General features: G+C 47.2%; 1 protein-coding gene across 3 annotated transcripts in view; it reads left to right on the top strand.

The window, feature by feature from the left end:
• Positions 1–13,224, top strand: part of TG (thyroglobulin) — a 232,277-nt gene that overhangs the window by 55,780 nt on the left and 163,273 nt on the right. For all 3 annotated transcript variants that reach the window (XM_049854070.1, XM_049854071.1, XM_049854069.1), the window contains 4 exons: positions 842–957; positions 1,495–1,603; positions 2,264–2,455; positions 5,345–5,512. In XM_049854070.1, coding sequence (XP_049710027.1) covers positions 842–957; positions 1,495–1,603; positions 2,264–2,455; positions 5,345–5,512 — 585 coding nt within the window. The remainder of the gene's footprint in view (positions 1–841; positions 958–1,494; positions 1,604–2,263; positions 2,456–5,344; positions 5,513–13,224) is intronic.

Below are 13,224 nucleotides of genomic sequence, written 5' to 3'. Positions count from 1 at the left end.
TTAGAAACCCTGTGGAGCAGTTCTACTCTGTCCTTTAGGGTCACCATGACTCATAGGGTTGCTGTGAGTCAGAACTGACTTGATGGCACCTAACAACAACAACAATAGGGCAGCCATCAGTGTCCTGATAAATGGAACATATCCTTGAACAAAGTCGTCATCTCAATGAATACCTGGACTCCTCACATAACAGAGGCGATTACATGTAAAAAAGATTTTAATTTAGGAAGATATAACTTAGTAACTACAGATTCTGAAGTCTAACTCCAAAAAACCAAACAAAACCCGTTGCCATCGAGTCTGTTCCACCTCGAAGTGACCCTAAAGGACAGAGTAGAACTGCCCCATAGGGTTTCCAAGGAAAAGCTAGTGGATTTGAACTGCTGACCTCTTGGTTAGCAGCCAAGCTCTTAACCACTGCGCCACCAGGGCTCCAAAGCCTAACTGCTTAGATTTAAATCCTGGCTCTACCGCTTACCAACTTGGTGGCCTTAGGGGGTGGCTAATGTTCTCGGTGTTCAGTGTCCTTATCTATAAAGTGAGGATTCAATGAATTCGTAAGGACATAAAGTGCTTGACGCAGCATGGGGACATGGTACATGCTCAGTCAGTATCTCCTGTGTGTGTGCGTGTGCGCATGTGTGCGTGTGCGCATGTGCATGTGTGCGTTGTGCGTGTGTGTGTGCATGTGTGCAGGCGTGTGCATGTGCGTGCATGTGTGTGTGTGCGTGTTTGCGCGTGCGCGTGTGTGTGCTTGGTGGGGAGGAGGGCTCTGTGTCTGCATTGTCCTCAGCACCAACTGAGGGAGACAGGTAAGTGACGGTCTCCGTGGTCCTTGCAGACTGTGCGGATGACAAGGCCTGCGGCTTCCTCACGGTGTCGATGAGGGGACCAGAAGCCTCGTGTGAATTCTATGCTGGGACAAATGACAGCGTCACCTGCATGGCTTTTGATCAGGTCAGCCATGGCAGCCCCGGGGCTGTTCTGCCTCTTGCCCACTCTCTGCCAGACGTGGTCGAAGTAGTTCAACCTCAAGCAGATCAGGTGGAGAAACAATCGCGGAGCCACAGGTGGTCCCATGTAATCTCTCGTTTCTCCAGGACACCATGGAGCTCCACGTCTCTGCGCCTGCTGTTTTCTCTGCCTGAACCCCCCCTCTTATTTCCACCTGGTGAACTCTTACCCATGTGTCAGAACCTCATCCAGGTTCACTTTTTATAGCTTTTATAGCTCCCTCCTCTCAACAGACTTAATCACCCTCTCCTCTGTACTTACCTGGGCCTCGTGGCTAATACCCTGGGCTGTAATTACTGCTTACACATCTGTCTGCCCCAATAGACAGGGAGGAGCTAACAGGCAGGGACCTTCTCTGTCTTTGCAGGTGGCCCAGTGCCTAGCTAGGTGCCCGGAGCACAGGTTGGAGTTTGAGAAATGTTTGTTGCATGGAATTTTTAAACATCACAGGTTGCAAATTCAACCTCTTTCCATCTCCAGGAAGAAAACGCGTTGGGGAACCCAATGGCCACCAGCTTTGGAAGTCTTAGGTGTCAGGTGAAAGTGAGGCGCCAGGACCAAGACTCCCTGGCTGTGTATTTGAAACAGGGTAGGTGGGTGAAGCTGGATGGCTCAGAGCCTCAGTGGTTTAACTGGGTCTATGTCTCGGGCTGGGTTCCAATGGGGGGCACTTAGGGACCCACTCCTTGCCCTGAGCCCCAGCTTCCCTGCTGTCCACTGCCTGATTTTCGGAAGTGGATTATCAGGCCTTACTTCCTAGTTCGTCTTAGTCAGGAAGCTCTGCTGAAACCTGTTCAGCATTGGAGCAACACGCACGCTTCCACTGACAGATGGGTGGTGGTTGTGCGTGAGGCACGTTTGCTGGGAATCGAACCTGGGTGTTTTGCATGGAAGGTGAGAATTCTACTACTGAACCAGCAATGCCTTCCATGTGTATATAGTTACACTCAATAAATATTGAGCTCAATAATTATTTGCTGGTAACAATAAAAAGAGTAACAATGCCAGTTCTCCACATTCACCTTTGGCCGCTCAAAGGTGTGAGAGGAGTCTCCCCAGGTCTACTGTGGTCTAGGCGGAGGCCATGGCTGGCTTCTCCCCCTTCATGCCCATGCAGGTCTGAAGTTTCATGGCTCAGGCCATGTCTCATCTGGGGCCACTCACTGCCTTAACACAGAAGGAGGGCTCCCGTCACATGGATTGTAAGCTCTGGTCACTGTTTTGAAATCTTTTTCTCCTTTATCTACAGGCCAACAATTCACCACCACAAGTCAGAAAAACTTTGAACAAACTTATTTCCAAAACACACTCTCCGGAATGTACAGCCCCTTCGTGTTCTCAGCCTCAGGAGCCAATGTGACTGACGTGCGTCTCTTCTGTCTTCTTACGTGTGACCAGGATCCGTGCTGCGATGGGTTCATCCTCACGCAGGTCCAAGGAGGTAAGGCTGGCAGCGAGCGCCCTCCCATACCACAGCCTTTGGTCTGACAGGGGACAGGGACGTGCAGGGATGCAGAAGCTGGATATACAACATGGAGACTGCTTTGGGAAATCACAGGCCTGAGGTGACCACACACAAAGAAGAAGGTGATATTCACATACACAAAGTCAGAGGGGAAAAACCCCTCCCCTGCCTACCTGTGACATATCGCAATTTGTAACTAGATGAAGAGGATAGGGGAGATCATTCTAGGAAGAGGGAACAGCATATGCAAAGGCCCTGTGGCAAAAGGTGCATGACAAAGAGGAATAGTAGTGAGAAAGTTAGGGTCAGTGGAGTAGGGAGAGCCAGATGGAGCCTTGGTTTGAGAAAGGGCTGGAGGGAGGCAGGGCTTACGAGGCACAGCCCTGTAGTTTGCACTGAATAGTTTTGTGTTTAACAGCAGCTGGAAGATGTTTTAAACAAAGGGATGCCATGATCAGATTTGAATTTTGAAATAAGCACTTTGGCTTGAGTGTGGAGAAGGTATTGGGTGGGGGTTAGAATATATGCAGAGTTACCAGTTCCCAATTACTACCGTAATCCAGGTAAGAGAGGGTGGTAACATGGGCTAGGGTGATAGCAGTGGAGGTGGATAGAAAGGAAAATATTCAAGGTATTTTTCAGAGGCAGAATCAATAGGACTTTGGATATGGGGGTTGGAGAAGAGGGAGGTGTCAAAAATCATTGCTGAGAATCTAGCTGGTACACCTGGTTGGATAGTTTACTGGTTTGGAGAATAACGGAATATATCAGCTACAAGATTTGGTGACGGGAGAGGGGGATATGGGAAGTTCATGAGTCAGTTTGGGGTCTGCTAAGACTGAAGTGCCTTTGAGACATCCACAGATGAGGACTAAGCTTTGGAGACAATTCAGAGCCCAAAGGGGACGAGGCTGAGGTGTAAATGTGTGAACTATCAATACCAAGGTGGTATCAGAAGGCATGGTTACAGATGGGACTTCCTAGGAAGAGGGTACAGAGTGAGAAAAGAAAAGGGAACAGGCTGATACCTGAGGGAGACCTGTATGACATGTAGAGAATCTGCAAAAAAGAGACAGAATGAGCAGCTGGAGAGGGAGGAGGAGACCCAGGAGAACATTGTTCTATGAACCAGGGAGGAGAAAGCAGAAAGAAGAAGGAAGTTGTCAACAGTGAAAGCTGCTGAGAGTTCAAACTGGGTGATACTGAAAAATGCTGAGTTTCGCTGACAGTGGTTAGTGGTGGCCCAGAGGAGGATGTTTGGTTGGTGTGGTGGGGCAGGAACCCAGACTGGAGTAGGCTGATTCCTGAAATTCCCTGTTGGTTTAGTTCTTTACGATCCTGTGATATAGATTCATGTGAGTGTTTAGATAAGTGTGTGTGTGTGTGCATGTGTGTATACGCATACACACACATGCACATACATACACACGTATATTTCTGTGTCTCTGTGTATACCGATATTTAGAAACGCTGTAATTCAAACCCAGGACACCCTCTTTGAACTGAATGCCTTTCCCCTGCTGTGAACACCACCGTTTCCCAGATGTCTGATTACTCACCACACCATATGGCTTTTCAAGTTGGAAAGGCTGATTTCACTTTCCTTAGGATTATATATGGAAGAATTGCTTTATTCCATGGAGAAGTAAAACTGCACCATCCCTCTTTGTATGACTTCTGGCTAGCAGCTAGCTGCCTTTCCCTTTCAAGCAGAGCCTGTGATCTGTGAATATAGATAGACTAAGCTTTGGAGACAACAATTCAGAGCCCAGAGGGGACGAGGCCGAGAATTACCAATACCGAGGTGATATCAGAAGGCGTCGTTACAGAAGGGATTTCCTAGGAAGAGGGTACAGAGTGAAAGTGTTTAATTCCATTATTCCGGGTGTTGTTTTGGCTCTCACTGTGACCTGTGTTGTTCTTGTGCTCCATGGCTCAGTCTGGGAATTGCCAAGACATTTGTTGCCTGCTGACCATTCCGCTCTTTATTAGCAACTAGAAAAACTGTTCTCCCAAATCTGCTAATTTCCTTGAAGCCTCAAAAAGATCACTTTATTGGTTGGGGCTAGAAAATGGGGTCAGATGATTCCGGCAGTAACATCCCCAGTGGGATTGTGGTGGTGGTAGTGGGGCGGGGGGGCGGGGGGTGGGCGGTTCTTGCTATTGCTGCTGACCCTGTGGAGAGGAAGCTTTAATAGAGGAGGGAGGGTTAATGGACATGGTGGTAGCTCTCCTCTGGGGGATTTTCCAGCAAAACAACTGTAGGGCAGTCAAGTAAGGGGAACCTTATTGACTATGAATTCTGTTCTACGTTTAGGAACCCCTGAGACTATGGCCTCCGGACACTCTGCTAACCCAGAACTGGAACCATTCCCAAAGCCCACTTTTCAGACAAAGATTAGACGGAACTATAAAACAAAAAATAACACACGTGAGGAACGTGCATCTTAGTTCAATCATGTATCCAAGAACAAATGGGCAGCTCCTGTCCAAAAGCAGGATGAGAAGGCAGGAAGGGGCAGAAACTAGATGAATGGACACAGGGAACCCAGGGCAGAAAGGGGGAGCATGCGTCATGTTATGGGGATTGTAACCAATGTCACAAAAAAAGTGTGTGTAAATTCTTGAATGAGAAATTACTTAAGCTGCAAACTTTAACCTGAGCACAATTAAAACAAAAAAGAACAGAATAACCCAATTGAAACCAAGCTCCTGAGTTCCAGTGTCCCTGCCCACCTCCAGAGGTATTGTTGCCTGTCCCCATCCAGCAGGGCCTTCTGGGCACAGAGGGGAGTCTCTAAGAAAAAAAAAAGTCCCTGCTAATTCCCGTCACATAGACCTCTCCTTCTTCTCATCACTCCACAGGTCCCATCATCTGTGGCTTGCTGAGCAACCCCGGCATCCTGCTTTGCAATGTCAAAGACTGGAGAGATGCCCCTGAAGCCCAGGCTAACGCTACATGCCCTGGTGTGACCTATGACAAGCGGAACCGCCAAGTGACATTGCGCCTGGGAGGCCAGGAGTTCCTCCAGAGTAAGTGTCTGTCCTCTGCACATATTCCTTCATGGACAAGATCTTCTGCTCTCTTACGAGCCCTCTCCATACGCTGAGGGATTTTTACTTCTGAAAAGAACACTGTACCAATAATGTTGCATAAGGAAACAACCACAGCATTCAACAAGAGCGTTGATTTAGCTCACAGGCTGCAGGTTGGCTGGAGGTAGTCTGGCTCATCTGGGCAGCTCTGCCAACCTCAGCTGGGATTACTCTCACATCTGGGGGTTGGTTGGCAGCTGGCTGACCTAGTCTGGACTTGGCTGGGACTGCCTGGCTCTGCTCCATGTGTTTCTCATTCTCCTTCTGGATGAGTGTGGAGTCTTGTTTCTTGCTATGATGCAGAACAGCTTTCAGCAGAGCTTCCAGACCAAGGCAGACAAGGAAGAAAGGCCTGGTGATTTTCTTCCAAAAGTCAACCTGTGAAAGCCCATGGATCACAGTGGTCTGAGCTACAGCTGATCATGGGGATGGCGTAGGACTGTGTTTCATTTTGTTCTGTTGTGCATGGGGTCACCATGAGTCAGGTCATAGATGGTAGATGTCAGAATCTACATTTTAACGAGATCGCCAAGTGATTCTGTCATATAAATTCTTATGTGTAAATTCTCAGCAGGGATAGAACAGGAACAAACCAGTTCAAAGCCCTGGGCTGAACATCTGTGAGGAGTGGGTGAAAGGAGACCTTCTTGGTGCGAACTCTTAGAGCTTCCTGTCTCTAGAGAATGTGGCTCCCCAAGGGCTAAAAGAGACTCCTTCTTCCCGCCACCCCCCAGACGCTTCTGAGACGCACATCTCAAAGCACTGCAGCCCTCAGGGTTCCAAGATTCCTCCCCGACTACATCTGTGGAGCCTACTGCTCCCTCCCCTGTGGGGTTTCCCTCAGGCTCTGAGCATTCTCCCTGAAACTGCCCTGTTGAGAGTTCACCTGCGGTTTCATATCTCAGCTTTGGACACCAATTGTGTGATCTTGAGTAAGTCGATGAATCGCTGCGAGCCTAGTTGTTTAACTATAACCAAAACAAAAAACCCATTGCCGTTGAGTGGATTTCGACTCATAGTGACCCTATAGGACAGAGTAGAACTGCTCCATAGGGTTTCCAAGGAGTGCCTGGTGGATTTGAACCACTGACCTTTTGGTTAGCAGCCATAGCACTTAACCACTATGTCACCAGGGTTTCCTATTTAACTATAAATGAGGGTAATGACAGTAGCCACCTGACAGAGTTGTTGTGAAGAGCAGTGAAGACAGTAACAACAAGGACAGTAATATAAGTGTCTCCCACGGTGTTTACTGAGCCAGGCAGTCGCTCTAAGGCTTGACTTAGATTAACTCATTAATTCTCAGTACAATGCTTTCAGGGAGGTGCTATTATTATCATTATCCCCATTTTACAGCTGAGGGAGAGAGAAGTTACATAACTTCCCAAGGTCTCAGACCTCATGCCTAGAAGGGCTAGGATCTGAAACCAGCTATTGTGCTCCAGAGCTGATGCTGTTAACGCCCCCTCTGTGTGGACACTCACAGATAATGCATGCAAAGGACTTAGTCAAGTGTCTCACACATATACAGAGTATTAATACTAGGCAATACTGTTACCATTTTTTTTAATTTTATTGTTAATATCTTCAGGACTGGACTGTGTCTTAGTAATTTCTAGATTCACAATATTAAGAATCAAGCCTGAAATAGAGAATATAAATAATATCAGCTGAGGGCATATTTATCAAAGCATGGAAAAAGTATCTCAGAATTTGGTGGAATTCCATGGAGCTTAAGGGAAAATCGTTTGGGTAAATAAAGTCAAATGGCTTATTTATATCATGGGTAGTAAACATATGGTATTCATTACTCCAAGAAGTAGTCCAGAGTGAAAGCAGACACTTCAAGAAGGACGTAAGATATATTCCTGGGCCAAAAACCCAGACTGAGTTGCTTAACACAGAGCAGGTACTTGATCTGTGCCCAAGAAATAAGAATGTGCCCCTGTCTGCCTCCCTGAGAAGGACTGACTACCAGAAGATTTTTGAAGTGTATTTGTTTTTCAGTATTGTGTGAGTGTGTGTTTTGGGATAAGGGCAAGGCTTTAAGAAAGGTGCCCCATGATGGAGATTTCAGTAGACTGAGGTCCACTCATGATGTTCTCAATTAGAGGTTGCCTTATACACAAAGTGATCAAGGGGTCACCTCCCACTGGGAACAATAGGACACATGACCTTCCTTTCCACAATAAGAAACCAGGCTTTAAGTACAATTAACCCCTGGAAAAAAAAAGATAGTGCTTTAAATTCACACTAAAGTGTGAATAGCTATTAGATACCCTTTCCCAAGAGCAGGTATTTATGGAAACTATGAAGATTCCAGCACTCTGAAAAACAGAAGAGGTGCCCATAGAATGGACTGAAAAAAAGAAAAATGTGGAAGGGGGCTAGAAACAAAGACAAACTCTATCCCTTCTAAAGTTGGTTAAGGATCATTCTCTACCTTCCCACTGAACAACTGGCTAGATGGTCTTTATTACGGCGTAGACTCTGGAATCAGACCACAGAATTCAAATCCCAGTGTGAATGTTTACTCATCGTGTGGCCTTTCTGGGCCTTAGTCTTCTGAATTATAAAATGAGAATAATGCTGACATCTGCCTCCTGGAGGGGATTGGGGGGTATTAAAGGAGAAATGCGTGTGAAGAACTAGGAACGCTGCCTGGAGTAAATAGGCACTGAGTAGATTCTAGACGTAATGGAATAATGGTTTGGGTTTCAGATACCTAGAATTGAGTCCTGCTTCTATCTCTAGCTTTGTGATCTTGTTCAAGGCACTAAACTGGAAGGCTCAGCGTTTCCATCTGTAAAATGGGGCACATTTCTATATGTTACAGAATGAAGTGCTAACATGCTCTGCAGACTGTAATATAATAAGGCATCGCTTCCCTAGTCCCTGGCCCCCAACTCTGCATCCAATAGAGAGACTCGGTAGCTGTGCTGGGCCTGGACATCTGCCCTCACTGATCAGATCTGCCAGTACTGTGAGGGTACAAAGCTCCCAAAGTACCTGGAGGCCATTTTATCCAATTTGAAGGAGCAATGCTTTCCGTGACGTTTCACTTTCCTGTCATCATGTGTGATGGCTGAGAATATCAGATTTCTGTTTGTCCTTTGTGTCTGGGCTGATGAATGTTCTCAAGAGAAATCCACTTCTGCGTCTCCTGAATTTCCAATGGGCATCTGGAGGTTTTCCATGATTTGGTGTTGGCTAGGTCAACCCTCCTATTTCTAAGAAAAAAGGGCTTAGGAAACTCTGGGATCGCACAGGGCTCTGACAATGTCTTGAAGTGCAAATGAATAAAAGCAGGTAGATTAAATGTCCCCTAATGTCCATAGGGACTTACAAGTTGATGGGGGGAAGAAAAGGCCTTTGCAGAAATACTCCCGGGTTTGTTCCGAATCCAAACAGTTTAAAATTGTTGATCAACTGTGAGGCTCGACCTGATGGCTGGCATTCCCCGTACAGGGGACTGTTTTGTGTCAGTGATTGTTATTATCTTGGGATGCCGGGAGCTAGGTGGAGAAGGTTCCAGTGCATCTATGAACTCACTGTAACAGGATGAGTGTCTGGAGTCAGATGCCTGATGAATATCTAAAAACAGGATGGTCCATCTTAAAATGATCCTCTGAGTTATTTTTAATAGCTGTCATTGATTATCTGCTAGCTGTGGCATATGCTTCGTGTCTTAGTTTGGTATCTCCCAGAAGCAGACCTTGAGACAAGGATTGGGCCATGTAGTTTATTTAGGAAGGCCAAGGAATGTAACTAGGGACATGGGGGAAGTGACATAGAAGAGAAAAAGCAGCCAGTAAAAGGTGGGCTATTAAACCAGCTACATCAGACGATGACTAGAGCTTAGTCCCGTGAGGAATCTCTGGGAATCCCTGTAAAACACATACATCATAATTATCCCATCAGAGGGGTGACGGAACTGGGGTATTGATACACCAGTTCTCAAGAGTGCTTGGTTGAGGATTGTTGGAAGAGTGGCTAACTCCTCAGCACCCAGCCCTCCACCGTGGCTCAGGCAGTGTCAGACGTTCTGCAGTCCTAGAAAAAAATATCAGGTACAGGTGCGGTTCCCGACAGTTGGAGGCCTGAGCGGGAAACAGGCGGCATCTTCTTCGTTTTGCACGTTTTATCTCAATGACTCCTCTAAGTCCTGAAGACAAATGGTATTTTCTTCATTTACTGAGGAAGAGACTGAGGTTCAGAGAGGTTAAGTAATTTGCCCCAGGTCACCAGCTCATAAAGCACAGCTCAGATTCCATTTCCTCCATGATCTTTTATTCAGCTCCAGCTTTATGCTAGGCAGTGAGCTGGGTGTGGAAAGGAGGACACCCTAATGTCTGGCCCCTGTAAAGGAAGCTCACTGTCCAGGGCAGGAGAGAAGGTAACCGATGGCCCCCTGGGGAGAACACCATTGCACAAGCACAGCTGGCCAGGACACCCCAGGACACCATTTGCTGGGCAGAACATCAGGACACTGCCTCGTCCTCGTCTCATGCCTCCAAGCCATGGGAGTCAGGTCCAGCCTGACCAGAAAGAGGGGGCTCTCTGAGATTTTAATGACAATTACCTCTCACAGCTGGAATTGCTGTGTTGAACCAATTGGCTGTTCTAGATTGCCTGGTTCTTGTCAGTAATGGCCATCTCTGATGACTGGGGACCTCTTCCCCACTGCTCCCTGCCCGATTCTAACAAAAGCAAGCCTGAGGCTGCATTCTGCCACAGGCACAGGCAGTGATTAGCAAACAGGCTCAGAAGCCACTCGGCAGCCTGCTCTGTGAACTCAGGGAAGGCCCGGCCCTCTGCCCTTTAGTGGTTTCTGTCGTGCCTTATTTGAAAGGGTCATTTGAGACACACACAACAGTACTCTCAAAGTGGAACTCAACTCACCTTCTGGTCGAAATCCAATGAGCAAGGACCCTCTGCCTCAGTGACTGGTCACAGGCTTACTCTGGAACCTGGCTCAGGGCACACAGAGCTGGTGGGCGACGGATTTCTCCCCTCTCTCCCTATAGGGATTTCTAGCCAATCCACGTCCTGAGCACTACTGATTTCACCACTAATTGTGCATTTCAAGCATTCACTATGCTAATTAGCAAAGCCCATGGTGTTACTTAGGGACAGAGCGGGACCCTTTCTGAGGGCAGGCTACTCTACCATCCCAGGGTGTATTTTCACATTTGAGGTCCTGACCACTCTGAGGGTGTAGATGAAACCTAGCCTGTCGCCACCCCAGGGGTGTGCTTTCACATTTGAGGTCCTGACCACTCTGAGAGTGTAGATGAAACCTAGCCGGCACGCACAGGCACTGCCCATAACCTCTGCAGAAGTGTTATGAAGTACACGAAGGCCACTTGACCCCTGTTAACACTGAAGACTCAGCTTCACACCACACCTCCAAGGTGCTAAGTTTGTGTTCCCATGGCCTTAATTACCAGGTGTCGGAGTCTAGAATACAGTTTGTGTAGCAGGGAGAGTCTCACTCAGCTGTTGTGGAAGGGATGGAACAGATGTCCGGGCAGTCAAAACAGTTCTGCCTTGAAAGATCTTTTAGCAAGGAAGAGGAGGAATACCTTTGCTTTAACTCTATAGACCCTCTCATAACCAACAATATGGTGCTAGGGAAGTGTTGGGCAAAGGAGCACAGGGGCAGAATTGTGCTTTAGGAAGCCTAATTAGGTGGTCAGCCTTCTCATGCTTGGGAGGATAAGACACTCTGTTTATTTGGCTTGCTCTGAGTAGCATTATTTTTCTCTCACTCATTCACTCTTGCATTCACTCATGTACTGACCACCCATGCCCTGCTAGGGATTGTGCTAGGCAAGGATGACATAAAGAGGAATAAGGCTAGTCCTGACTCCTTTGAAGGACTTGAACAATCACAATCAGCTGTGAGATCAAAGACAGGTGTTTGCAGGGTGCTGGGTGAACACAGAGGTGGGGCGCCGGATCCAACAGAGGGGTCGAGGAGGCCTTCCAGAAGGAGATAGTGCAGAGCCTGAATCTTAAGGAATGAGTAGGTGTTGGCCAAGTGAGAGGGGGAAGGATTCTAGGCAGAGGGAATGAAACGTGTGTGGTGATGCAGAGGTCTGAAAGCAAGCATTTTGAGATGTCTGGGAGGACAGCACCTCGAGGGCAGAGCTGGGGTGAAGCTGCATGGACTGGCAAGAACCAGATGGCAAGGCAACAGCTCTGAGATCATGGTAGCTATTGCAGGACTGGAGGGAGGTTTACATTTAGGAAGAACATCTTCAGGCTGTGTGGCTGAGGGCTGAGAGGGAGCCAGGACCGCAGGTAGGGGAGCAGGTAGGTGGCTAATGATGTTAGAAGAAGTGGGACGGGCTGAGCTAAAAGCATGGGTGGAGAGTAAGGGTGGGTTTAAGAACCGTGTAGGAAATAGCCCGATTGGATGTGGAGACTGATGGAGGCGGAGGAGCCAAGGATGACTCTGAGAGAGGAACCTGGGAGGAAGGTGGTACCGTTATCCAACTTAGAACACATAGGAGGAGGTGAGTTCGGATGAGGCGATAGGGATGGGAGATGATGAAGATAAGAGAAGGTCAACATCATTACTTTTACTCAAAGCAACTTCTATGCATTCCATTGAAAAGGTGGTAATCGTTTTGAAAACAAGAACTATTGGTGGGATTATTTACAAAGATGCTTCCCAGGAGACAACAGTCTCTATAGATACTGATCAGGTGAGCTTCCAGACCTACGAAAGGTCCTCAACATACATTTGCTGAATTTAACTGAATTCCATTGGATTGAATTGTACTGAAATGGACGAAAACCCAGGATGAAGTTAAGACACCATGATTCTCAGTCTGGGGACACAGGACTCCATTGCCTTGAGCCTGGCCACAAGTGCATAAGAGGACCCTGTCCTATCACAGTCCAGTGGTTTCTGGGCTTGATGTTGCCTCTGGGGTCTGGCACCTGTGCAGAGCACAACTGTCTTTGGGTGCTGGGAGGAAGGTAGGACTTCCCACTCTATGTAAAGCAGGACACTTGTACCAGGAAAGAACAAGGTGACTGGGGCAACATGAAAGCTACACCCCATCAAAAAATGGGAGCTGCTGAAGGCCCTCTTCTTGGAATTCTGCCAAGGATTATTGCTGTTAGGAAGGAGCCAGTAAGGAAAGGTGAACTAGTATTTGCTGAAGGCCCCGATGTAATCGTTCAACACCGTTCCAGGGTAAACTGTTTCTCACTGTAACTGGTTTTAGTCTTAAATTTCAAGGCAAAAAAACCCCCTAGAGACAAGATACCATTTTACAAACTTCTTACAGGCTAAATAAGACTCGGACTGCAGAATGCATGACCTGAAGTATCTGTTGTTGTTGTTGTTGTTGTTAGGGTCCATCAAGTTGATTTTTGACTTATAGTGACCCCATGGGACAGAGTAGAACCACCCCATAGAGTTTCCTAGACTGCAATCTTTACTGGAGCAAATTGCCAGGTCTTTTCTCCCACAGAGCTGCTGGGTGGGTTCAAACTGCCAACCTTCTGGTATTACCAAAAAATGTATCTACATATGTTTTACACACACACACGCACACACACACACACAGTTTCAAAGTGTCAGTATACCAAATAGGTTTGAGTATAAAAATATTTAAATAAATTCACTGATT

The sequence above is a fragment of the Elephas maximus genome, chromosome 15 (genome assembly GCF_024166365.1).
Source record: "Elephas maximus indicus isolate mEleMax1 chromosome 15, mEleMax1 primary haplotype, whole genome shotgun sequence".
Taxonomy (NCBI): domain Eukaryota; kingdom Metazoa; phylum Chordata; class Mammalia; order Proboscidea; family Elephantidae; genus Elephas; species Elephas maximus.
This window is presented reverse-complemented; position numbering and strand designations above follow the sequence as displayed.